Below are 14635 nucleotides of genomic sequence, written 5' to 3' on the forward strand. Positions count from 1 at the left end.
TTAAAGTTTTATTAAACATTGAAAAATATGTTAAATCTCAAACTGTACACAACACTTAAAAAAATAAATTTAAAATAAAACTTTTATTTTACATACAAAATTGGCAAAATTTGTTATAAAGCACTGTAAAATCATTAAATGTTTTAACATAAAGGCAACTTGTTTAAGGTTGTGTAAACTTTAAACTCTATAGAAAACATTTTTGCTCATCTTTTTATATATGAATCATGTTTTTATACATAAGTAAACATTTAGTTAAGATTTATTTTTAAAGGAATCATTACTTTTGATTTGATTAGTATCAATATTTTAGTATATGATTATGACTGACAATATTATTTTAAGAATGGTGTAAGGTACTTATTTTAAACTGTGTCAATTACTTAAAACAGTTAGTTACTTTAAATGTGGTTTTGAATAATTTTTTTTTTATGATGACAAGAATTTTTCAACTATATGCAAATTTTTCTTTTTAAATCAAAATCTTACTACTAAAATGTAAAAACTGTTTAAAATTCAAGGTTTTCCAACTTTTTTGGTAATAAATGTTCAAAATTCAATGTTTTATAGAGATTTTTGTTCAAAACTTGAGGTTTTGTTCAAAATTTCTCAAGTTCCAGGTTTTTTAAGCCTAAATTGTCAAATTCCAGGAATCCAGGTTTTTTGGCAACCCTATCATTTGACATCAGTGGCGTCGCGTGGTATTTTTGTTAGGGGGTGCTGCAGATTGAGTTGTCAACTTAAAAAAATCCCCTAATTTGAAACACTAAAATAAAGCTCAAGGAGTTAGAGAGAAATAGGGAAATTTGCAAGCTAAAAGTCTTTAAGATATTAGCTTAAATACTTCTTAATATGAATATAAAAAAAACATGATATACATACTTAAAAACATATATTTTATACTTAATTTGTAATATACGAGAAATTTGTTTAAAAGTACTTAATGAAGGAAATAGATTACTATGTTGCTAAAAAAGTTTATCATAATACAGTACATAAATTTACAATATATCATACATTGATAAAAAGTTTGTATGAATTAACATAACTTAATTATAAGAGCAAAATAAGTTTTTTTTACAGATTAAAAAAATATTTATTTTTCGTGTTTAAATAACTTCTTACAATACAACTTTAAAAAAAATTAAAAACTACGTATTTAACTATTTAAGTATCAATGCTTTCATTAACAAAAAGAAGAAAACATGTTTAAAAAATTAAAATTAAGGATCAAAAAGTTTTATTAATAACTTTTTTGTAGATTATAAAGTTAACTCAAAAAGTAAAGTAACTTTTAAAGCAAATAAAAACAAATTGCTTTAAACAGTAACTTTGTTTCTTTTGAGTTACTTACTTATTTTTTAACAGTAAAAAAAACATTAAAATTGAAAAAAAAATCACACGAGAAGGAATTTTCTATTAAAACTTTTACAATGCAACACAAAGGTCTTGAAAAAGTTATAATTATTACAGCAGTAAAAAAAAATTGACTTTATTATTAAAATAGTTTTATACACTAAAAAATTAAATAAAATTCTACATACGTTTTGAAACATATATAATTTTAATATCATTTATAAAAAACTAAAAAGAAAAATTTAGTCAGAATTAGCTTTCATATAGATAATAAACAAATGAAGCAAAATTTGTTTAAAAGGTCTTTGTTTGCAAATTAAATAACTACAAGTTGTAAAATAACCTTTAAAAGTTTATATCTAGGATCAAAAAATAATTATCTAAAACAACTAACTTTTACTAAAAACATAATTGAAGTTAAGTCAGAATTAGTTTTCATATACAAAATTAATAATCAAAGCAAAATCTATGTGTTAGTTCTTAATTTGTTGACTAAAAAAATAAAATTTGTAAAATAACCTACAAGCATTAGCATCTATTTAATGAAATACTAACTAAAAACATATAATGTATCTGAAAAAAAATAAAATATAAAGTTTAGTCAAAAGTAGCATTCAGTACAGAGAATTAAAAATAAAATATTTTAGGTAGTTCCTATTTGCAAACTATAAAAATTAAAAGTTTGAAAGTAACATATAAACTTTAATACTTAATAACAATAAATATTAATCAAAAACACAAAACAAAATAATCTTAATTAATCTCAGCTAAAAAATATATTAGGATGAAACAATGTTTCAAATATACCTTAGCTCTAAAGACAGTTATAAAGCTAATATTTTAGTTAAAACTGCAACAATCTTTGTAAACATAATAACTTTTTCCTCATAATATATTTTCTTTTTAAAGTAACAAACACATATATAAAATAAAATATTTTTTTTCATATAGTTCAAACTTTTAGCTTAGTCACATAATAAACTTCAAACCTCTTGATGTACACTCTTGGGTAATTGAAATACCTGGTGTTGGTCTGCTGTTTTTTAACTTAAGCTTTTCAACCTCATACAAAGCATTTATATCAAGGCGTTTAAGCTGATCCACAGTCCATTCTTTATAATTTGTAGTTTGCATGTTGTTATTTTTTAAAACAACCTAAAAAATTAATTATGCCCGTGTTGAACTATTTGTGAAAATCTTTACACGGTACTGATATTTCAAAGCTAATTATTTTTTTTAATCTGAAAACTATCTTGTAATATATAAGTAACGCTTTAATACAATTTCTAATGCTAATTTTTGTTATAAAAATATGATAGACCCCCTATGTCCTTTGTATTAAACAATTTTTTCATTTAAATTAAATAGATGAAACTTGTTAGTTTTAAAACAGGTTGACATAAGTTTAACTATGAGAATTGTCTTTTGTTGTGTAAGTAAGTTTATCTAAAAACTTTAATGTATTTGCCTAAAAAATCAAATTGGAGATAAACAATTAGTTTTTCTTTTGTTAAGTCAGTTTGTACTTTCCTCTTTTTATAAAATTTTAGTGCTCTCCAACTTTAATTAACTATATGTCAAAATTCGATTCAAAGAGCAATTCAAAACAATTTATAGTTTACTTAAAAGTCTACAAAGTAAGCTCAAGCTGTATTAACCTATTTTATAAATGCTTTGTTATCAATTTAAATTTCATGTCAAACCATACAGAAATCATGGAGTGGTATCAGAGTTCTTTTTAAAAAAATTTTTGTTATTTTGATCAGAATCAAATAGATGCTTAAAATAAAACTAGGGCAACAACAGGTTCTTTATGTAAGCAATTTTACAGAAAAAAAAACTATTTAACTATATCTTACCTTTTCCTTTATTTTCAGCAATTGTTAACAAAGTTTTTAGCAAAATAATTAAGATTTTTTGAAATTTTTTAAGAATAGAGTTTTCAATTTTTGAGCGGTATTTAGTTTAAAATAATTTCTTTATATCTTTAATCATAATCTTGTTCTAAATATTTTTACATTAAGTTGAGAAAACTTTAGGTTGTAGATCTAAACTTGAAAATTTTTATTTTTTACACAAATTTTATTATCAATATAAGGCAGTTACATTTAAAACTTGCATGTAACTTGTTAGCTACATATTGCTTATTTCAATACTAAAAATTATCAAAAAACAAAGTTAATTATATTTAAAAGAAATTCAATCATTTTATGTAAATAAGATAGGTAGTCTTTGTTTTCTTTGACTTTAAGGTAATCTGGAATAAAAAATTAAGATATATAAAAAAAAACTTAATGACCATTTTTTAAAGAATTATCAATAAAACACACACAAATTTATTGAGTTTTGAATTTTTTTTAATAATATCCTTTAAAAACTTGTTAGAACTTTTGGCTTATATAGATTTTTTTGTATATGTGTTGACCACTGGGTTTTGATCTTGCAACTTTCACCTCAAAAACTAAACTTTGCTTTGACTGTATTCAAGTTGTTTACATTTAGTAGTTTTTTCAATGTACAATGTTCAAAAACTAATTAGCAGTATATTCATATTCACTATATTCTTTATATTCAGTTTAATTCACATAGCGCTGCATTGAATGCAGCTCCAAAAATAAGCTTTTTAACAACTTTTTGTATAGGATATTTGTATATGTTTAAAATGCAGCACACACAGTTTTATCTTGCAGCGCCAGCCATTTAACGAATATTTAAAAATTGAATGTAAAATTTGAAAAACTAACAAATTTATCGTTAAGTTCAATTAAAAAAAAGCAGGAAAACTGAAACAAAGTGAAATTTTCTTTTTTTTTCTTTTTTTTTTTTGAATAGGTGGGACTGCAGCTCCAGTGTGCCACCCCACGCGACGCCCCTGTTTGACATCATCATTTACAGAATTGCAACTATTACAAAAAATTAAGCCACCCTGAGAGACCAAAAACTGGCTGACTTACAGCATCAATTTTTTTAAATAATCAAAATAAAAATTAAAAACTAACCTCACTTTTCCTTAAACAAAAGTGTGTGGTAATCCTAAATAAATAAATCACCATTTTAGCTTAAAAATATTAAAATAATTTTGTACTCACTATTTAAGTTTAACTTTTTTTTATGCTATTTAAATGAAATATAAAAACTTGGCTTAATTAAAGTAACCTAAAGGCTAATTTTTTTTCTTTAAGATTTTGTGATTTATTTTTAAAACCTTATTCTAAATATCAACCTTATTCTTTCTAAACCATTATATTTCGTAGTAATTTTTTATCTGTATCAGTGGCAAAAATTAAACTTAAAAGTACTTTACAATTGACAAAGATTAGAATATACTGTCAAGCTATTTCAGATGTGTTTCTAAATAAAGTTCTAAATACAAGGTTGCCACTCTTTGAGTCATAAAACCTGTTGTGAGTGACAACAAACTTTCATGGGCCATCATGAGATTTTTCTTAAACTTTGAAATTTTCTTTCTAATTTTAAATTTAAAAAAATGAATTGTTTTAATAAAATTGATTATACCTTTGATCAACTGAGCCTCATTCAAAATCTCGAAATAAACTGGCCTGAGATTTTCAGAAATCCTAAAACTATCCTGATATTATTTAAAAAAACATCCAGAGTCAGTCTGAATTTAAAAAACAAATTTAAAACATCTGAGAGTTATACTGAGTTCCCTGCAAATATATATTTTAGACACTATTTTATTCCTCAGTTTGTATTATATACAGGGTTGCCAGACGTTTTTTCAAAGTTTCTCCAGGTTTTCTAGATTTCTGCCAGGTTTTTAAAAGGACACATTTTTGAGTCTATTTTTAGTTTAAATTAAGTTTAAGGTAAAAAACTGTGTTAAATAGCCTACAAACATTGAAAAGATACAATAAAGCTACTTTAAATATGTTTTTCAATAAAACAAAATTTGATGATGACAATTTTTTTTTATTTGTATGATAGATTTTTTGAATTTTACTACTGAACGTGTGAAATTTTTTAAAATTTAAGATTTTTACAGGTTTTTTTTTTAATTTCATGTTTTTTCTTTTTTTTCAAAATTTTTTAAATTCCAGGTTTTTACAGATTTTTTTTTTGTATAAATTGTCAAATTCCTGGTTTTTACAGGTTTTTTCAGATTCCAGGTAAAGTGGCAATAATGTGTATATTTTTGTCCTATAATAAAAAACCTTCAAGTCTTTAGGTATTAAACTTCTTTTTTTTTTAACTATAAATTTTTCCAGTTTTTTCAAACAGTATCAAATTCTAGGTTGAATTGCCACTAAGTTAAAAAAATTATAAAAATATTTTACTAAAAGGTTTTGTTTTAGAGTCAATGTTAAATTTCTAACTTTTTTTGTCAACCATTAACTTTAAGCTTACAACTTTATTAAACAATTAAATTAATATCATGGATGTCACTCTTTGAGTAAAAATGTTCCTGTGTGACCAAAAACTGTGCTTTTAAAAATCTCAAAAATATGTACATTTTCAATTCAAATAGTTATTGGAGTAGAACAAAAATCTAGTTTTTAAATAAAATTGGCTGAAAATAACAAAGTATAGGATCTAAAATATTCAAGAATTATAAAAAAAAGGACTGAGATTAAAAAAAATTAAAACTTGCTCAGTATTTAAACAAAAATTCAAACTAGCCTGACTTTTCTTAAGGTATGTTATTCTATGCCAATACCCAAGTATACTATAATACAAATATTAAAACATTATTCAATTTTGTTGTATTTTTATAACATATTTTATAGTTTAGTTGAAATTTCATTATGACAAAATTTGATGACAAAATAGATATTTAAATCAAAATAATTTAACAAAACAAATTAGTTTTAATAAACAATTGAAATGTAATATCAAGAAAATCTTAGTTTTAAATGGGATTATCAGATAATTAATAAAATAATGAGAACTTGAAAAGTCTATATCATCAAGAAAAAAAAACTATCCTGAAAATATGCAGAAATATTACTTACTTTAAGGAATATCTATTTATTTTATGTATTTAGACTAGCTTGAAATTAATTCAACTATGTAGAACTACTTTCAACATAAAACTTGTTTTAAATTAAGATACTAAATTATTTTGCTTTACAAAAATAATTTAATTTTAAGTGCTACTAAAAGAATTAGTTGTTGTTTGTTGTGTTTTATAATTTTAGACCATTTAAGATTGATAATAAGTCTAGCTTTATATTTCAATCCACAATTAAAGAAATGCTTATCAATACTTTAAATAATAAAGAGGTTGTAGTACATATACATAGCTTTTACAATCTCAAATTCTCATTTATTATATTAAAATTATTAATTTACAACTATATATATTTTAGCTTATTATTAATTTTTGACAGACTCTGTAAGTGCACATCTTTTTTTTTTCCTTTGTATCTGATACAAATGTGTATTAAAAAACTTCAAAACAAACATAGTATAACATATTTTGGCATTAACTTAGTAAAGTTCTAATAATTTTAGAAAAGATTTTTAGATGAAATAAGCTTCTATTGTTACCAAAATATAATTTGTTAATTTTGAAGGTAAATGAACAAAACAGGGTAACTTTTAGTATTAAATACATGACTTGAGGAAGAATGTGTTATATAAATAAACAAAATAAAAGATTAATAATTAAATACCCCTTTGGAAGTATAATAAACGAAAGATGAAACTTTTAATTATAAGCCTTTAAGTAAATTTAAAAGAATACGTAATATAAATTCAGTTCTTATTTATTTCTTTGTTTAAAGTTAAAAATAAAATTTTTTCAGTTTTAGCAAGCTGCACTTAGTATTATAAATAAAAGATGTTTTTGATAATAATTTCTAAATTTAAGAAACTAAAATCTTATACATAATAATCTTAAATTGTTTAAAACTATAACATTTTTAAACTCTAGACCTGCAACGCTGTATAAAAATATCTGCTTAAGTTTGGTAAAATTAGATACAAATTACTTCAAAGGTAGATAAAACTAAACTAAACAAGTAAACATGTGTTATCTTTAAAATATGTAGTACATAACGAAATAATACCAATTTAAAATGACCGAAAAATAAAAATGAGCTTTTTTTTATAATATTAAACTATGATCTAAACATCAAACGTTAAAATTAAAAAGGCAAGTTTCGTTCTGTGAAATTTAATAATTTATTCATTATCAATATATAAATGCTTAAATATGCAGAACTGAATTTTTGAACATCAGCTTAATAGAGTTGAAATAGTTTTTTTGGACTTTCTAATCTCATTTAATGTTTTTGATGAAATATACTTCTAGTTTCAAAAAGTTTTTAAAAAAACAAATTGTTAAATATTGGACAAAAATCAAACTTTTAATTAATAAAAACAAATAAAGAGTTAACATTTTTATATTAAACTTAGGAGCTTTTAAGTGGATTGTAAAAATTACTATAAACATAACAATGTTTTTGTTTTGTATCTATTCGATAACTTTTTCAATGTGAGCAAGCTGAAGCGAAATTCTAAACGCTTGTGCTAATGATTAAAACACATATCCTTTACATTTTGCCAGCAAAAAGGAATAAAATACAATTCCTCTCCCGAAAATTTAAAATAAAAGGAAGTGTAATGAAACTAATGCTGTTTACTTGTTCTTTTTTTGTTTTAAATGGCAAGTATGTGAACTCAGTCAACCAGAAATTTCTGTTGAAATAACACATCAATTGCATGGAGTTGACCAAAAGTGTAGTCATGCGTAACATAGGTATATAAACCAGCTGCAGTGGATGTTTGAGTCAAAACCATCCAGAGGACAGTTTTAGTGTCAATTTGAAGCTGAAACGTTTGAACTTTCTAATTGGCCATTGATAAATTGTAAAAGCTTTTTTTTTTTTGATTTAATGTAGTTAATTCTTGTTTTAGATTAAACATAATGTTTTTTTCAGACTTTGTACTTGTGTGAAGGTTTTGATTTAATTTAATAAAGTTTCTAAAATATGTGGCTGTTTATATTATCATTTTATGTTTGTAACAAAATATAGCCTGATGTGCATAGTTTATATAAATATATTAAGCCTTATCAAGTATTAGCTAGGATTAAAACTAGTTATGTTTTATAGTGTGTTATGTGGATACAATCTTTTATACAACCATAAAAGTTCCTAAATTTAATTAATAATATCAGAAAGGGTTATGTACTAATTAACGCCCCTAACATCCTGTAGAGCTGGGTTTTTTTAAAGTGGGCAAAGGGACAACATGGGGTCATAAGCCGGAAAGGGGCCATAAGTAGGGCATTTAATTTGCTGGCAGTCAGTAAATATTACTTAAGTTTTTTGCATCAGTAAGTTTACTATTTATATTTTGGCCCTGGTTTTAGATTAAAAATGTATTTTTCACAAGTTAATTTTAGAGTAAATCTTATACATTTCTACGTAAAGTTTAAATTTCTATTAACTATATTTATACTCAGTTTATACATAAGTCAAATAAACTGTGTAAAAAAAAATTCTTAATATAATTAATCTAAATCAATATTTTTTTTGCAAAAAATTGCAAAAACACCATCAGCTGTTTAGTTTTTAATTTTGAAACGGTCTGACTTCTACAAGGTATTTGGAACTAACAAAACTTATATTTTCATTAAAATTCTAAGCACTTTCTTATCTTTTTTGAATCATCATGTCAACCAGACAGTCTCGTAATGAAAAGCAATTCCCAACAGAATAATTATAGATAAAATAATTGAATAACAAACTAATTTTATTTGTGTTTGAAAAGATTGGAATTATTTTTTCATTAATACCTGGTAATAATTAAAATAATTTATTTGGATTTTATTATTATTTAAATAAGCTTTTTATTTTACAGTAAATTAAGCAATAAATTTGAGTTAGAATTTTTTTTTTTAACAAATCATATGGTATAATTTAATACTTTTTCTGTACTGTAACTTGGTTTACACTTAAAGGGTTGCTACATACTCAAAACACTCAAAATTAATCAGGATGATTTAAAAGTTTTGAAAATCTAAAAATAGATCTTTTTCCAGATTTTTGATGCAATATAGTATTATTATTTCTTTTTTATTGCCAGGTTTCTTATAGATCATTTTTTTTTATTCTTGAAAAGTTTAAAATATAAATTTTAAAGGGTTTTAAATAACATAGGATGACTGTCAAGATGCTTAAAGGTCACTTAGAACAGTTTTTTTATTAAAAAAGAGAGAGAACTCTGAGTTTATTAATTTTTTATTTCTTCCATTTTTAGCCATTACTGTTTTTTTATTTACTTAACCCGAATCAGACCATCTTGATTTAACTTTAAATGGCTACCCTTCAATAGTCTTTCTTTAGAAAAAATGTATGTAAATTAGTATGTGTTGGCTCTTTTTGATCAATCTAGGTACTATACAGTTTAATTTTACGTTTAGTATACTATAGCTTTTAGCTATTGTATTTTAAAATTAAGAGTTACTTTAAACTCTTAAAAACAAATTGATGATGACTTATCTTGAAAAAATTTTAAAATAAAATAATCTCTTTTAAAACTCTTAAATACCTATGGCCATTTTCATTCTTTTACAAAAAATTAAATATTGTTTGATATATGGCCGAAATAGATTTTGAATAATACTATTTTTTTAAATATTTTATAAAAACTATTTATTTTTTCACTGTTTTTTACTAGTACAGTTTTATCAATTACATAAGACCTACAACAACATTGTTTATTATTTTCGGATGTGTATTAGTTTTAGAAATCCAGCCTTTTCGACATGTTTTCTAATTTGAGTAGTCATACTCATGTAACCTGTTTTTAGATAATACTTATAAATACCTCAATAAATATAGAATTTTAATTAAGTTATCTTCTGTAATCTGTTATTTTTCTAACCGGTGTTTTTCTTAATAATAAGGAATTATAAACAATATATAATCAATACAATTAAACTTATATAAAAATACTAAAATAATTAAAGAATTGTCAAAGTTCTAGAAAAACGTGAAGTTTTTAATTTTTTAAATGAAAATTAATAACCTGGAATTACAAAAGAAAGAAGTAAGACAATATTAAAAGAATCTGAATTTTTTAAAAATCTTTAAATGTACAAACTGTTTTTTTTTATATTTATTAGTTTATATCGATATATAAACTGCTTTTTATTAAAAGTATGAAATGTAGTTATTTTTTTTATAAAATTTAGCTATTTTCTATACAAATTCATTGTTAAACTTTAGTTTTGAAACACCATTTATAGCCAAATTTTGTTAAGAATATTTTAAAACATAATTTTAGTAATAGTAGCGTCACGCTGTACTTATTAGTGTGTACCAATACACGTTTATATGCATAAAAAAGGCGCAGAGTTCTTTTTAATGTTTACTTAGATTTTGAGAAATTTTTATCAAATTTCTTCGAAAAGTCATTTGAAAAAAAGTCTAAGATATGCTGCTTTTGAGGTACCCTAGTTAAAGTTGTTATTATTTTTCAAGACTCTTTCATCTTTTTAATTTAATTGTAACTATATATTATTTTTAATTTTAGGTTTGTTTATAAAAAAAACACATAATATCATAATGCTAGTGAAAAGTACTGAGAGTAAATCCATCGAAATAAAAGAAAAAGTTGAAAAACTTAATGGAAAATCTTTTAAGTTTCATGATGAACAAAGAAGTTTTGTAAAGTTTTGCAAGAAAGTTTCATTCGAACGCAAATTTGCTTACATTTCACAATCTTTCGATGATTTTATGATTTCAACTAAAATATGTCAGTTTCTTTGTTTTATAAAATATTTATCGTGGTTGAGTTTCAAGTTTTTTTAGTTGATTAAACTGCTTTTGAATAGTAGAAAACTTATTTATTACTAAATTTGCTATTTTATTACAAATATATTTAATATATAAAAATATAATTTTAACTGTTTACAGTACTTTATAAAATTATTAACGTTTATATTTTTTTGCATTTGAATATGATTAATTTAGTACTGAAAATCTCTTATAAATTACTACTGTATAAAAAAGTTGTACTTGATTTTAATAACCTGATAAACTACAATGTCATTATAATAGTAACAATGAAAACAATAACATAATGGTAAAGGTGCTAACTAACTAGTCTATTTGTTAACAGTTACAAATAAATTAGTTAGTTAACACGACGATCCTTCTAAAAAGTTTAATAGCTTAAACATAGAGCTAAAATAAAGTATGATTTTTTTTAACTTGGGTATATTGGGTCGGTGCTAAATTTCATAGAAAAATTGGGACACTATGTTTTTTTATGAGTCCTCGACGCGTATCGGAAAAAAAAACCATGTAATATCTAAAATTGTTCTTTTAAATATTTTGTAAAAAATTAAGATTATTTAAAAGTTTTTTATAGTCCTTGAAGTTTATCACATAAATATATACAACTATTTAAATGATACTTCTTAAATATTTTCTACTAAACTAACTTAGTTTGTCAGTGTTTTGTTTTTTATATAAACTATATACTTTTTGAAATAAAGACCATTTTGTTTTCAAGTTTTGGTCTTTAATTTTGGTTTTCTTGGTTAGTCAAAAAGAATCTTTCTCAAAAAAAGCTGAACTCACTGACTAATAAATATATTTATGGTAAACTTTTAAAAAATGGTTATTTTATTTTTTTTTTGTTTGCTGCGAGAAGCCTTAAAATGTCTATAAATTGTCGTTTAATTTAGTGGTCTTCAACCTTTTCAAAAACTACGCACACTAAAACGTTGGAGAACAGATTCTGTACACTTTAGACTTAATAAAATGTTTTACTAAAACTTAATACCGTTTTTAAAATAAGTAATACTATTTTTCATTTGTTGAGGGCCTTAAAGTAGAAATAACGGTTAAAAAATTGTTAATTTGTGTTTTAATTATCTTTTTCTCATAAAGGTAGACAAAACAAGCGTCATCTAAAAATTATTTTATTCACCTTACTAAGTTTACCGTGCACAGTACAAAATTTTTTATTCACACTAGTGTGAAAAAGTGCACACGTTGACGACCACTGGTTTAACTAACAACTTTATTATTGTTACTTAAATAAGCTTTTTACTCAGTAATTTGAGCATTTAACATAAATACTTATACAAGTTTTTATAATGAATCTATAAACATTTTTCAGCCAGCTTACCGAAAGGACCGAAGGAAATTTTACCATTACTCAAAACAAACAGTGCTTTTCTCAATGAAAGACTAATAAAGAATTTTTGCACCTTCATACAAGACACTATTTCTGTAAAAAACAACATACTTTATTTCAAGTTAGCTTACTTCTTTAATTTGCCAAATGATGTTCGGTTGAAAATCATGGCTTGCACGGAGCGATGGTTCACCTCAGTTTGCAAAACCAACAACTTCCGCCAGTTGGATTTTGCGCTCACTAAAAGGATTCTATCTTCTTCCAAACTGCACATTACTTCAGAACTCCAAGTGTTTAATGCTGCAGACGACTGGATTAGTTACAATACTGAAAAAAGAAGCAAGTTTGCAAAATATCTTTTGCTAGCAACACGGCTTCCGTTGTTGTCGGAACCTGCTTTGAGTTTTCTCGTGAACGGGGAATCTTCTATTTGCAAAGTTGTTGAGTGTAAGCTTTTAGCAAGCAATGTTTTGATTAAAAACAAAGAAAGTTTAGACAAACTGCCGAAGAAAAGTTTCGAAACGAGGCACTGCGATCAACTCTTGTTTGACGTTTTCGCCTACAGCGGACGATGTCAAGGTTGTGTAGAATTGACGCAAGTGGACGGTAAAGACTTGAAAAAAGTCCAACGTTCGCCGGTGAACGGGTTATTATTGGAAAACGAACATGTTGCTAATGGAATTTGTTTGAAAGGTGAAGTTTATGCTTTTGTGAACAAGGGTTTCGGTAAGGATACGGAAACGAAGATAAAATAATATTCGCGAGCTTGCAACGCTTGGCAGAGGGTGACCGAAATCAGTTATCGCTTCAAGTTCTGTGCTTGCGTTCTCATTGACAAGATATACGTGTTATGCGGCTATAACAGCTCTTACGACGTTCAACGTTCCTGCATTAAGTACGACCCTGCCGAAAGCGACCGGGTGACGGAGATCGCGATGATGTTGGAAGCGAGGGCGTTGGCGGCCAGCGCCGTTTACCAAGGAAAATTGGCGGTTTGCGGCGGCGCAGTTGAACGCGACGGCGAGTTTGTTTCCACGAACACCTGCGAGGTCTACGACCACGTTGCCGACGAGTGGTCCTGCATGCCGAGCATGGTGCACCCGAAATCCTGCCACGACGTGGTTGCCGTGAAGAGCAAGCTGTTCGCGATCGCAAGCTGTTACGCGTCTTGTGAAGTTTTTGACAATATTTCAAACAAGTTCGCCGTCATCAAACGCGGGTTTCGATGCGAAGAGAATCCCGCGGTCGTGGCCACTTCGGTGGGAAGCAAAATAGTTGTTTTCGGAAGGCAAGATGGGGAAGTGGTGTTCTACGATATGGAAAAGGACGAATGGTGCGAGCAGCCGCGCGATCCTTGTCCCGGCGGATTTAGTTTCTGCTCGAAAATGCCGCATACGCAGTTTTAACGCGGGATATTTAGCATGACGTAAAATCTGTCAAACATAACTTATTACGTTTGCTAAATACTATAACTTAGTTGCATGCAGCTGCTTTATCCTTTCTTCTTACTGCGCTGTTGGTTGTTTTCGGGCAGTATATAAATCTTGACTCATATGAGTAAAGGTGTTGCATGCATTACAAGATATTTGTACAAAATTCATGCTTGTTCGTTTTTTTTTTTAATAAATTAGAGACACAAATCATTTGTTTATTGTTGTTGTATTGTTTGTTGTGCTATGTTAGATTCAGGCATCAAAACCTGGGCCACTTAAACTTGACACACAAAAAAAATAAAATTTAAAAATAAATCATATTGAGCAAATTAAGAAACAAAATACAAATTCACAAATTTTATTCTAAATTGCTTAAAACTTCCATTATAATATGCTATTTAATGAAAATATATTATTATTATTATTATTATTGTTTTTCAACTAGCAAGTACAATTTAACTTCAAAAATTTTCAATGTAGTTACTAAGGTGTAATTACACTTACTTTAATATATATTAGTTATTTGTTAAACAAACCATATAATTTTAAACTACATAGCAATTGTGAATTGAATGAAATATTGCAAGGTCCAACACTTATACATCACATAACATCAACAACAGCAGGAATAAAGAAAATGAAGTGAAATGAGCAAAAAATATCAAGTTATGCAAATTTATGTGTATGTTTTTTGTGAGAAAAGGTTAACTGGACATACTTACTTT

The 14635-nt window shown here is 25.6% G+C and overlaps 1 protein-coding gene across 1 annotated transcript; it reads left to right on the top strand.

Annotated features, from left to right (window-relative positions):
- Positions 1-12644: 12644 nt before the first annotated feature.
- LOC145836478 (ectoderm-neural cortex protein 1-like) lies at positions 12645-13883 on the top strand. Its single transcript, XM_082944276.1, has 2 exons — positions 12645-13197; positions 13243-13883. The coding sequence occupies exons 1-2, from the start codon at positions 12645-12647 to the stop codon at positions 13881-13883; spliced, it is 1194 nt and encodes a 397-aa protein (XP_082800402.1).
- The last annotated feature ends 752 nt before the right edge of the window (positions 13884-14635 follow it).

This window comes from Thalia democratica, chromosome 5 (assembly GCF_965202585.1).
Source record: "Thalia democratica chromosome 5, ktThaDemo2.hap1.1, whole genome shotgun sequence".
Lineage (NCBI taxonomy): Eukaryota > Metazoa > Chordata > Thaliacea > Salpida > Salpidae > Thalia > Thalia democratica.

Excerpts from the sequence above, each read along its gene's own strand:
- LOC145836478 (XM_082944276.1), top strand. The coding sequence starts at position 12,645 with ATGGCTTGCACGGAGCGATGGTTCACCTCAGTTTGCAAAACCAACAAC. Across the intron at positions 13,198-13,242 it reads TTATGCTTTTGTGAACAAGG|CTTGCAACGCTTGGCAGAGG; the intron begins GTTTCGGTAAGG and ends AATATTCGCGAG.